The sequence below is a fragment of the Panulirus ornatus genome, chromosome 52 (assembly GCF_036320965.1).
Source record: "Panulirus ornatus isolate Po-2019 chromosome 52, ASM3632096v1, whole genome shotgun sequence".
NCBI classification, from domain to species: Eukaryota; Metazoa; Arthropoda; class Malacostraca; order Decapoda; family Palinuridae; genus Panulirus; species Panulirus ornatus.
Genome location: NC_092275.1, coordinates 4,743,377 through 4,755,814, shown reverse-complemented (window position 1 = coordinate 4,755,814; position 12,438 = coordinate 4,743,377). Strand labels below are relative to the sequence as shown.

Here is a 12,438-nt window from a genome sequence, read left to right as displayed (position 1 = left end):
GAGAGCATTATTGGATTACGTGTTAATTGACAGGCGTGCGAAAGAGAGACTTTTGGATGTTAATGTGCTGAGAGGTGCAACTGGAGGGATGTCTGATCATTATCTTGTGGAGGCAAAGGTGAAGATTTGTATGGGTTTTCAGAAAAGAAGAGTGAATGTTGGGGTGAAGAGGGTGGTGAGAGTAAGTGAGCTTGGGAAGGAGACCTGTGTGAGGAAGTACCAGGAGAGACTGAGTACAGAATGGAAAAAGGTGAGAACAATGGAAGTAAGGGGAGTGGGGGAGGAATGGGATGTATTTAAGGAATCAGTGATGGATTGCGCAAAAGATGCTTGTGGCATGAGAAGAGTGGGAGGTGGGTTGATTAGAAAGGGTAGTGAGTGGTGGGATGAAGAAGTAAGAGTATTAGTGAAAGAGAAGAGAGAGGCATTTGGACGATTTTTGTAGGGAAAAAATGCAATTGAGTGGGAGATGTATAAAAGAAAGAGACAGGAGGTCAAGAGAAAGGTGCAAGAGGCGAAAAAAAGGGCAAATGAGAGTTGGGGTGAGAGAGTATCATTAAATTTTAGGGAGAATAAAAAGATGTTCTGGAAGGAGGTAAATAAAGTGCGTAAGACAAGGGAGCAAATGGGAACTTCAGTGAAGGGCGCAAATGGGGAGGTGATAACAAGTAGCGGTGATGTGAGAAGGAGATGGAGTGAGTATTTTGAAGGTTTGTTGAATGTGTTTGATGATAGAGTGGCAGATATAGGGTGTTTTGGTCGAGGTGGTGTGCAAAGTGAGAGGGTTAGGGAAAATGATTTGGTAAACAGAGAAGAGGTAGTGAAAGCTTTGCGGAAGATGAAAGCCGGCAAGGCAGCAGGTTTGGATGGTATTGCAGTGGAATTTATTAAAAAAGGGGGTGGCTGTATTGTTGACTGGTTGGTAAGGTTATTTAATGTATGTATGACTCATGGTGAGGTGCCTGAGGATTGGCGGAATGCGTGCATAGTGCCATTGTACAAAGGCAAAGGGGATAAGAGTGAGTGCTCAAATTACAGAGGTATAAGTTTGTTGAGTATTCCTGGTAAATTATATGGGAGGGTATTGATTGAGAGGGTGAAGGCATGTACAGAGCATCAGATTGGGGAAGAGCAGTGTGGTTTCAGAAGTGGTAGAGGATGTGTGGATCAGGTGTTTGCTTTGAAGAATGTATGTGAGAAATACTTAGAAAAGCAAATGGATTTGTATGTAGCATTTATGGATCTGGAGAAGGCATATGATAGAGTTGATAGAGATGCTCTGTGGAAGGTATTAAGAATATATGGTGTGGGAGGAAAGTTGTTAGAAGCAGTGAAAAGTTTTTATCGAGGATGTAAGGCATGTGTACGTGTAGGAAGAGAGGAAAGTGATTGGTTCTCAGTGAATGTAGGTTTGCGGCAGGGGTGTGTGATGTCTCCATGGTTGTTTAATTTGTTTATGGATGGGGTTGTTAGGGAGGTAAATGCAAGAGTTTTGGAAAGAGGGGCAAGTATGAAGTCTGTTGGGGATGAGAGAGCTTGGGAAGTGAGTCAGTTGTTGTTCGCTGATGATACAGCGCTGGTGGCTGATTCATGTGAGAAACTGCAGAAGCTGGTGACTGAGTTTGGTAAAGTGTGTGGAAGAAGAAAGTTAAGAGTAAATGTGAAAAAGAGCAAGGTTATTAGGTACAGTAGGGTTGAGGATCAAGTCAATTGGGAGGTGAGTTTGAATGGAGAAAAACTGGAGGAAGTGAAGTGTTTTAGATATCTGGGAGTGGATCTGGCAGCGGATGGAAACATGGAAGCGGAAGTGGATCATAGGGTGGGGGAGGGGACGAAAATTCTGGGGGCCTTGAAGAATGTGTGGAAGTCGAGAACATTATCTCGGAAAGCAAAAATGGGTATGTTTGAAGGAATAGTGGTTCCAACAATGTTGTATGGTTGCGAGGCGTGGGCTATGGATAGAGTTGTGCGCAGGAGGATGGATGTGCTGGAAATGAGATGTTTGAGGACAATGTGTGGTGTGAGGTGGTTTGATCGAGTGAGTAACGTAAGGGTAAGAGAGATGTATGGAAATATAAAGAGCGTGGTTGAGAGAGCAGAAGAGGGTGTTTTGAAGTGGTTTGGGCACATGGAGAGAATGAGTGAGGAAAGATTGACCAAGAGGATATATGTGTCGGAGGTGGAGGGAACGAGGAGAAGAGGGAGACCAAATTGGAGGTGGAAAGATGGAGTGAAAAAGATTTTGTGTGATCGGGGCCTGAACATGCAGGAGGGTGAAAGGAGGGCAAGGAATAGAGTAAATTGGAGCGATGTGGTATACCGGGGTTGACGTGCTGTCAGTGGATTGAATCAAGGCATGTGAAGCGTCTGGGGTAAACCATGGAAAGCTGTGTAGGTGTGTATATTTGCGTGTGTGGACATATGTATATACATGTGTATGGGGGGGGTTGGGCCATTTCTTTCGTCTGTTTCCTTGCGCTACCTCGCAAACGCGGGAGACAGCGACAAAGTATAATAAAAAAAAAAATATAAATAACAAATATAAAAGGAGAGAAACAGAAATAGGGTCCCTTCCAGTACTGTACACTTCATTAATTACAAACAGGTGAATCTGCATGCACTTAGTGGCATGGAAACTGAACATGATGCACCAACTGAAAAAAGTAATGTAGTGTTTGAGTTTGATTAAATGGTTGATGAGGATATTAAAAGATTCAAGAGAAGACCAGATTCAAAGAGGAGAAATGTAAATGTAATGCCTGTCTTTAAAGAAGATCAGGAAATTGTTATGATCTATAGACCAGTACCCATATAAAGTTTCACCTATGACATACTGAAAATGATAATTAGAAAGCACAGGGATAAGTAATTACAATGAAGAAATTAACTAAGGAAGAGAGAGTACACATAAAGGGAAAGATCATACACAGCAACTCTCTGACCTCTATGAAAGAGTGAGCTTATTTTTCAGACAAGAGAGAAGGATGGTCAGATTGTGCAACCTCAGACTGCCAGAGTGTATTTGACACTACCACACAGGAAGAAGGTAAAAAATAGATACATATTCCAGTAGGAATAAGGGAAACAATGTCATCTTAATGGAAGGGACCAAAGGACACACTTAAGAGCAACTGGAGTCACCAATGTCATGCTGCAGCTCTCAATGACAGGTCCATTGCCATTTTTTATTTTCATGAATAACTTACCAGCGGCCTAGACTCATATCTGAATATGCTTGCAGATATTGCCATGGTCAGGAGGGAAATAAAGAACTCACCTAGAAAATATAAAATAATGAGCATGAGAGTGTGACAGAAGGTTCTCAATATGGGTATCATCGAGAGGGACTTAGGAGTTGACAATCTACCAAACCTGCCATCAGAAGTCCACCTTAGGACAAAAGCAAAGGACGTAGTAAGTCTGTTGGTAAATGATGAATTGTATTTAGGTGCCTGGATGAGGAACTGTTCAGCAAACTATTCACAGCATACATCTGGACAAAACTTTATAAAATACTTCTCAATTTTGGTCACTGTACTTAATAGATAAGGTCCAGAAAAGGAGAACAAAGATGGTACCAAAATTGATAGCTGGGTTATTATGAGAAAACAGAAGCCACAAATTTGCCCACCATAGGAGAGAGAAGAGTAAAGGGTGAGTTGTTTATAACTTTAAAGTTTCTAAACCAGCTTGATGTCAATAGTATACAGATCTTTGTAAAACACAATCAACCAGAGGCGTTAAAAAGGATGAAAAGAAGTACTTCTAAAGTATCATAGCATATGAATGGAATAAAGAAAGTAAAAATAATTATCTTTTTATTCATTATACTTTGTCACTGTCTCCCGCATTAGCGAGGTAGCGCAAGGAAAAGACGAAAGAATGGCCCAACCCACCCACATACACATGTATATACATACACGTAATAATAATAAATAAAGGCAGACAGTATGAATTATGAACATGTGTATATATGTATATGTGTGTGTGTATATATATGTGTACATTGAGATGTATAGGTATGTATATTTGCGTGTGTGGACGTGTATGTATATACATGTGTATGTGGGTGGGTTGGGCCATTCTTTTGTCTGTTTCCTTGCGCTACCTTGCTAACGTGGGAGACAGCGACAAAGCAAAATAAATAAATAAATAAATAAATAAATAAATAATAATAATAAATTCAATAAATTTCTGAAAGCATACCAAAGTTTAAGAAGTTGTATGATAGTAGAGAGAACTCCAGAAACAGGCCCATACGTGTAGAACTCCTTTACCATAATATACAAATAGGCAATACCCCTCTCATACAGTACAAATAGGAAATTATGTAGAATAATTTGAACATGTATAAAAGAGTAGAGTATATAATTCTATATGTCAGTACTGCCTTAAAGCACATGGACAAACAGATAATCTGAATTTTTTACACACATTAGACCCAAACTAAAGTCCTGGGCACAGGTTAGTCCCCTTCTTAGAGGAATCTGGTTTGCTGCAAAGGACCCTATAGAAAGCAATATAAATAGTGTCAATTTAAGGAATTAAGCAACAACAGAGTTCAGGTTTTGGACTTTTTCATGATGAAGAAGTATGACAGGAGGGACATCATTACAACTCTGAATTTCAACAACTGATATGATGATGTCAACAAGGAACAACCCTTCAGAGGTAAGTAAGAGCTGATAAGCATAGGTAAATAGAGAACTATAAGGAGAATTATAAATGAGGATATACTCCTATGGTAATATGGTGAACAAGTGAGACAAACTAAGTAGAGTGTTCAGTGCAGAGGATAAAACATTCAAAAGGCTGTAATGGAAATGAGGTAAGTGATCTCAGGTGTTGCTGCACTGCATCTGCATGAGGTTACACTATGTGAGAAGTCACTTCTGGTAAGGCTGTATCATCAAGAGTACAGCCTCGTCAAAGAACTCACTCTAAAGGAGTCCATCATTTACCAGTTACTTTAAGTAGTGCAGCCTTGAAGCTGAGGGAACTCTTGGAAAAGGAGTCCTGGAATAACCCCAGGACCCTTCTGAGGAAGGTCCTTTGACTTGGTATCATTGGGAAATGAGACCAGGGAAAAAGTCCTCTTTGCTCCTCCTAATGTTCCTACTTCCAAAGAAAAAGGATAGAAGGGAAGCAATTTCATGCCCCTGCTACTACCCCTCTAAGTCATTTTACATGACCTGCAGGAGATACATGGTAGTATCCTAACCCTGAAGATTTTTACGATGAAAATTCTCAATTGCCTCTCTCACATCAGGGAAGTAACATCAGGAACAAACAAGCTACAGCCTCATTAGCACAAAGCCATTCTGTAGTTGTCATGTACATTCTGAAAACATCACCTACCATCCTAAACCAAAACCCACAGTCTGTTCCACAGTTTACCCTGACCACTTAATGCCCCATGATTCAGCCTACTGACAGCAACTTGGCCCACATACACCACATTAATCCAATGCTCCTCTAACATACATATCTCACCCTCCTGAATGTTCAGGCCCTGACACCCCAAAGCTTCCTTCACTTCCTCTCTCCTTCTCCTCAGTCTTCCTTTGCCCTTGCTCCCTTCATTTGTTACATGTACAGCCTCTTATACAAGTCTTCACAACTCCTTTCCCCAAGACGGAATAATTTCAAAACACCTTGGTCCACTCTCTTAGAGTGTGATTACTCTCTCTCTCTCTCATATGGTTATTCCTTATATTATACACTCACCTCACACCACATATCCTCCTCAGGTATTTCATTTCCAATGCATCCATTTTTTCTTTAGGCCAAAGGCTTCCATGCATATAGAACTATCAGGAGTACTGTACCTTCAAACATACCCCATCTCCACCCTAACAGACACTGACTTCTTCCACATGCTCCTTAATGCAACCAGGACCTCAGCTATCCCTTCCACTCTATGACTCACTTTAGCTCCCATGGTTCTGTCCATCATCATGACCATTCCACTTTCTCTAGATTCTCCTTCTATCAAACTTATGTTCAAGCCATTCTGTCTTATATCCCTGCTGCACCTCAGTACCTTCCTTTTGTTCACACTGACTCAACTTTCTCCTTTCACACTCTCAAACTCTATCATTGTGCTAGCTTTTACTGTCTCTTCTTGGAGACTACCACCAATGTCATGTTATATGCAAACAGAAAATCACTTAACCTAAATACCCTATAAACCCACCAATTGTTCTATCAACATTACATTTACCTTCTTCACCACCCTATCTATAAACAGATTAAGCAACCACTGTGAATTCATATATCCTTGATACAGAACTACCTTTACCACCTTCCTTCCTTTCTATTTACACACATGCGCTACTCACCTGAAAAAAAAACACCTCACTGCATTTAGTTAGTCGCATTTACCCTACATATACACTGAATTTTTTTTTGTCACCAAAAATAATGCAAACATGTACAGTTTATCTACTTACATCCTGCCCCTTGGGACTCTTCTATCCTTATGAGTCTCCTGCAACTTTCTGGATGCTGGCCACATCGACTGGTGAGGACCACAAGTCATTGTTGTAATGTGTTTGCATCTGTGTGCAGAGAATGCAGGGTAATTTAGTATATACTTATTTACCTATTTAGTCTAAGCAACTAGTTACTTATTAACCCATCTACTGCTGGTTCTGTGACAGCAACACCTAATACTGTATAACATACATCGACTGCAGGGTGCAATTATCACAACATCCTTTGAAATTAAGCTCCTGAGGTATTGGAGGGGAGGAAATGGTGACAGTATTACGATAAAGCATCACTCAAGACTGATGCCAGACAATAAGCTAATTGTTTCTTAGTATACAAGTCAGAAGTTATCAAAACTTCAGAAGGGAAAGTAGGATGTCCACTCACTGCCAGGCTGTCTTTGACCCCAGGCCCACTGCCAGATGCATGAATGTACAAAGTTTTTCCATTTCCACATTTTTTTCTAATTTCATTACACTACTATATTTGGGTTCCTTAGTGGCTGCATTAACAAAAATGAAAATAAAAAAAGATTTGAAGAGGAAAATTACACTAATGTGTATGGCAGCACTAACAGGAATTTCCCCTCACAAACAAGAGCTTGAGGATTCACAGAATGCTTGTATAGTGCCATTGTACAAATACAAAGGGGATAAAGGCGAGTGTTCAAACTACAGAGGCATAAGTTTGTTGAGTATTCCTGGAAAATGTACAGAGCATCAGACTGGGGTGGAGCAATGTGGTTTCAAAAGTGGTAAAGGACGTGTGGATCAGGTGTTTGCTTCGAAGAATGTGTGTGAGAAATACTTAAGAGAAACAGATGGATCTGTCTGTGGCATTTATGGATCTGGAGAAGGCATATGACAGGCTGCATTGAGATGCTCTGTGAAAGGTCGTAAGAGCATATGGTGTGGGAGGTAAGGAGAAGCAGTGAGAAGTTTTCATCAAGGGTGTATGGCATATATTATGAGAAAGAAGACAGGAGAGCGATTGGATCCCAGTTAAGGTCGGTTTGCATCTGTGACAGGGGTGTGTAATGTCCCCATGGTTGTTTAATTTGTTTATGGATGGGGGATTAGGAAGTTTTGAAGGGGGAAGGAGATGCAAGTATGCAGTCAGTTGTTATTCACTGATGATATAGCACCGGTGGATGATGTGAAAGAGAAACTGCAGAGGTTGGTGACCAAGTTTGCAAAAGTGTGTGAAAGGAGAAAGTTGAGAGTAAATGTGAATAAGAGCAAGGCTATTAGGTTCAGCAGGGTTGAGGGACAAGTTAGTTGGAATGTGAGTTTGAATGGAAAAATATGAAGAAAAGTATTTCAGATATCTGGGAGTGGCCTTTGCAGCAAATGGAACCATAAAAGTGGAAGTGAGTTATAGGGTGGGTGAGGAGGCAAAGATTCTGGGAGAGATGAAGAATGTGTGGAAAGAGAGAATGTTATCACAGTGTGAAAATGGGTATGTCTGAAGGAAGAGTAGTTCCAACAATATCATATAGTTGCGAGGCACAGGCTATAGATAGGCATATACTCCTCTGAGGAGGGTTGATGTGTAGGAAATGGATTGTTTGAGAACAATATGTGGTGTGAGGTGGTTTGATCAAGTAAGTAATAAAAGGGTAAGAGATGTGTGGTAATAAAAAGAGTGCGGTTGAGAGAGCAAAAGAGGGTGTGTCGAAATGGTCCGGACATATGGAGAGAATGGTGAGGAAAGGCTGACAAAGAGGATATATGTGTCAGAGGTGGAGGGAACAAGAAGCGGGAGACCAAATAGGAGGTGGGAGGACAGAGTGAAAAAGATTTTGAGCAATTGGGGCCTGAACATACAGGAGGGTAAAAGGCATTCAAGGAATAGAGTGAATTGAAAAGACGTGGTATACCGGGGTTGATGTGCTGTCAATGGATTAAACCAGAGCATGTGAAGCGTCTGAGGGAAACCATGGAAAGTCTGTGGGCCTGGATTTGGAAAGGGAGCTGTGGTTTCAGTGCATTACACATGAAAGCTGGCGACTGAGTGTGAATGAATGTGGCCTTTTTTGTCTTTTCCTGAAACTACCTCGCTGGAGGGGGATGTTATTTCATGTGTGGAGGGAATGGATGAAGGCAGCAAGTGTAAATATGTACATGTGTGCATATGTATATGTCTGCATAGGTATATGCATGTATATGTTGAAATGTATAAGTACAGAAATCCTCCCCTCCTTGTATTTCTTTAACTTTCTAAAATGGGAAACAGAAGAAGGAGTCACGCGGGGAGTGCTCATCCTCCTCGAAGGCTCAGATTGGGGTGCCTAAATGTGTGTGGATGTAACCAAGATGTGAAAAAAGGAGAGATAGGTAGTATGTTTGAGGAAAGGAACCTGGATGTTTTGGCTCTGAGTGAAATGAAGCTCAAGGGTAAAGGGGAAGAGTGGTTTGGGAATGTCTTGGGAGTAAAGTCAGGGGTTAGTGAGAGGACAAGAGCAAGGGAAGGAGTAGCAGTACTCCTGAAACAGGAGTTGTGGAAGTATGTGATAGAATGTAAGAAAGTAAATTCTCGATTAATATGGGTAAAACTGAAAGTTGATGGAGAGAGATGGGTGATCATTGGTGCATATGCACCTGGGCATGAGAAGAAAGATCATGAGAGGCAAGTGTTTTGGGAGCAGCTGAATGAGTGTGTTAGTGGTTTTGATGCACGAGACCGGGTTATAGTGTTGGGTGATTTGAATGCAAAGATGAGTAATGTGGTAGTTGAGGGAATAATTGGTATACATGGGGTGTTCAGTGTTGTAAATGGAAATGGTGAAGAGCTTGTAGATTTATGTGCTGAAAAAGGACTGATGATTGGGAATACCTGGTTTAAAAAGCGAGATTTACATAAGTATACTTATGTAAGTAAGAGAGATGGCCAGAGAGCGTTATTGGATTACGTGTTAATTGACAGGCGCGCGAAAGAGAGACTTTTGGATGTTAATGTGCTGAGAGGTGCAACTGGAGGGATGTCTGATCATTATCTTGTGGAGGCTAAGGTGAAGATTTGTATGGGTTTCCAGAAAAGAAGAGTGAATGTTGGGGTGAAGAGGGTGGTGAGAGTAAGTGAGCTTGGGAAGGAGACTTGTGTGAGGAAGTACCAGGAGAGACTGAGTACAGAATGGAAAAAGGTGAGAACAATGGAAGTAAGGGGAGTGGGGGAGGAATGGGATGTATTTAGGGAATCAGTGATGGATTGCGCAAAAGATGCTTGTGGCATGAGAAGAGTGGGAGGTGGGTTGATTAGAAAGGGTAGTGAGTGGTGGGATGAAGAAGTAAGAGTATTAGTGAAAGAGAAGAGAGAGGCATTTGGACGATTTTTGCAGGGAAAAAATGAAATTGAGTGGGAGACGTATAAAAGAAAGAGACAGGAGGTCAAGAGAAAGGTGCAAGAGGTGAAAAAAAGGGCAAATGAGAGTTGGGGTGAGAGAGTATCATTAAATTTTAGGGAGAATAAAAAGATGTTCTGGAAGGAGGTAAATAAAGTGCGTAAGACATGGGAGCAAATGGGAACTTCAGTGAAGGGCGCAAATGGGGAGGTGATAACAAGTAGTGGTGATGTGAGGAGATGGAGTGAGTATTTTGAAGGTTTGTTGAATGTGTTTGATGATAGAGTGGCAGATATAGGGTGTTTTGGTCGAGGTGGTGTGCAAAGTGAGAGGGTTAGGGAAAATGATTTGGTAAACAGAGAAGAGGTAGTAAAAGCTTTGCGGAAGATGAAAGCCGGCAAGGCAGCAGGTTTGGATGGTATTGCAGTGGAATTCATTAAAAAAGGGGGTGACTGTATTGTTGACTGGTTGGTAAGGTTATTTAATGTATGTATGACTCATGGTGAGGTGCCTGAGGATTGGCGGAATGCATGCATAGTGCCATTGTACAAAGGCAAAGGGGATAAGAGTGAGTGCTCAAATTACAGAGGTATAAGTTTGTTGAGTATTCCTGGCAAATTGTATGGGAGGGTATTGATTGAGAGGGTGAAGGCATGTACAGAGCATCAGATTGGGGAAGAGCAGTGTGGTTTCAGAAGTGGTAGAGGATGTGTGGATCAGGTGTTTGCTTTGAAGAATGTATGTGAGAAATACTTAGAAAAGCAAATGGATTTGTATGTAGCATTTATGGATCTGGAGAAGGCATATGATAGAGTTGATAGAGATGCTCTGTGGAAGGTATTAAGAATATATGGTGTGGGAGGCAAGTTGTTAGAAGCAGTGAAAAGTTTTTATCGAGGATGTAAGGCATGTGTACGTGTAGGAAGAGAGGAAAGTGATTGGTTCTCAGTGAATGTAGGTTTGCGGCAGGGGTGTGTGATGTCTCCATGGTTGTTTAATTTGTTTATGGATGGGGTTGTTAGGGAGGTGAATGCAAGAGTTTTGGAAAGAGGGGCAAGGATGAAGTCTGTTGGGGATGAGAGAGCTTGGGAAGTGAGTCAGTTGTTGTTCGCTGATGATACAGTGCTGGTGGCTGATTCATGTGAGAAACTGCAGAAGCTGGTGACTGAGTTTGGTAAAGTGTGTGAAAGAAGAAAGTTAAGAGGAAATGTGAATAAGAGCAAGGTTATTAGGTACAGTAGGGTTGAGGGTCAAGTCAATTGGGAGGTGAGTTTGAATGGAGAAAAACTGGAGGAAGTGAAGTGTTTTAGATATCTGGGAGTGGATCTGGCAGCGGATGGAACCATGGAAGCGGAAGTGGATCATAGGGTGGGGGAGGGGGCGAAAATTCTGGGAGCCTTGAAGAATGTGTGGAAGTCGAGAACATTATCTCGGAAAGCAAAAATGGGTATGTTTGAAGGAATAGTGGTTCCAACAATGTTGTATGGTTGCGAGGCGTGGACTATGGATAGAGTTGTGCGCAGGAGGATGGATGTGCTGGAAATGAGATGTTTGAGGACAATGTGTGGTGTGAGGTGGTTTGATCGAGTAAGTAACGTAAGGGTAAGAGAGATGTGTGGAAATAAAAAGAGCGTGGTTGAGAGAGCAGAAGAGGGTGTTTTGAAATGGTTTGGTAACATGGAGAGAATGAGTGAGGAAAGATTGACCAAGAGGATATATGTGTCGGAGGTGGAGGGAACGAGGAGAAGAGGGAGACCAAATTGGAGGTGGAAAGATGGAGTGAAAAAGATTTTGTGGGATCGGGGCCTGAACATGCAGGAGGGTGAAAGGAGGGCAAGGAATAGAGTGAATTGGAGCGATGTGGTATACCGGGGTTGACGTGCTGTCAGTGGATTGAATCAAGGCATGTGAAGCGTCTGGGGTAAACCATGGAAAGCTGTGTAGGTATGTATATTTGCGTGTGTGGACGTATGTATATACATGTGTATGGGGGTGGGTTGGGCCATTTCTTTCGTCTGTTTCCTTGCGCTACCTCGCAAACGCGGGAGACAGCGTCAAAGCAAAAAAAAAAATATATATATATATATATATATATATATATATATATATATATATATATATATATATATATATATTTTTTTTTTTTTTTTCAAATTATTCGCCATTTCCCGCGTTAGCGAGGTAGTGTTAAGAACAGAGGACTGGGCCATTGAGGGAATATGCTCACCTGGCCCCCTTCTCTGTTCCTTCTTTTGGAAAAATTAAAAAGAATTGAGAGGGGAGGATTTCCAGCCCCCCCGCTCTCTTCCCTTTTAGTCGCCTTCTACGACACGCAGGGAATACGTGGGAAGTATTCTTTCTCCCCTATCCCCAGGGATAATATATATATATATATATATATAAGAGTGAGTGCTCAAATTACAGAGGTATAAGTTTGTTGAGTATTCCTGGTAAATTATATGGGAGGGTATTGATTGAGAGGGTGAAGGCATGTACAGAGCATCAGATTGGGGAAGAGCAGTGTGGTTTCAGAAGTGGTAGAGGATGTGTGGATCAGGTGTTTGCTTTGAAGAATGTATGTGAGAAATACTTAGAAAAGCAAATGG

The 12,438-nt window shown here is 41.5% G+C and overlaps 1 protein-coding gene across 2 annotated transcripts in view; it reads right to left on the bottom strand.

The window, feature by feature from the left end:
• The window catches only part of LOC139765003 (hematopoietic prostaglandin D synthase-like), a 205,735-nt gene that overhangs the window by 145,435 nt on the left and 47,862 nt on the right, over window positions 1-12,438 (bottom strand). For both annotated transcript variants that reach the window (XM_071692060.1, XM_071692059.1), the window contains exon 5: window positions 6,453-6,560. In XM_071692060.1, coding sequence (XP_071548161.1) covers window positions 6,480-6,560 — 81 coding nt within the window. In that variant the 3' untranslated portion in view covers window positions 6,453-6,479. The remainder of the gene's footprint in view (window positions 1-6,452; window positions 6,561-12,438) is intronic.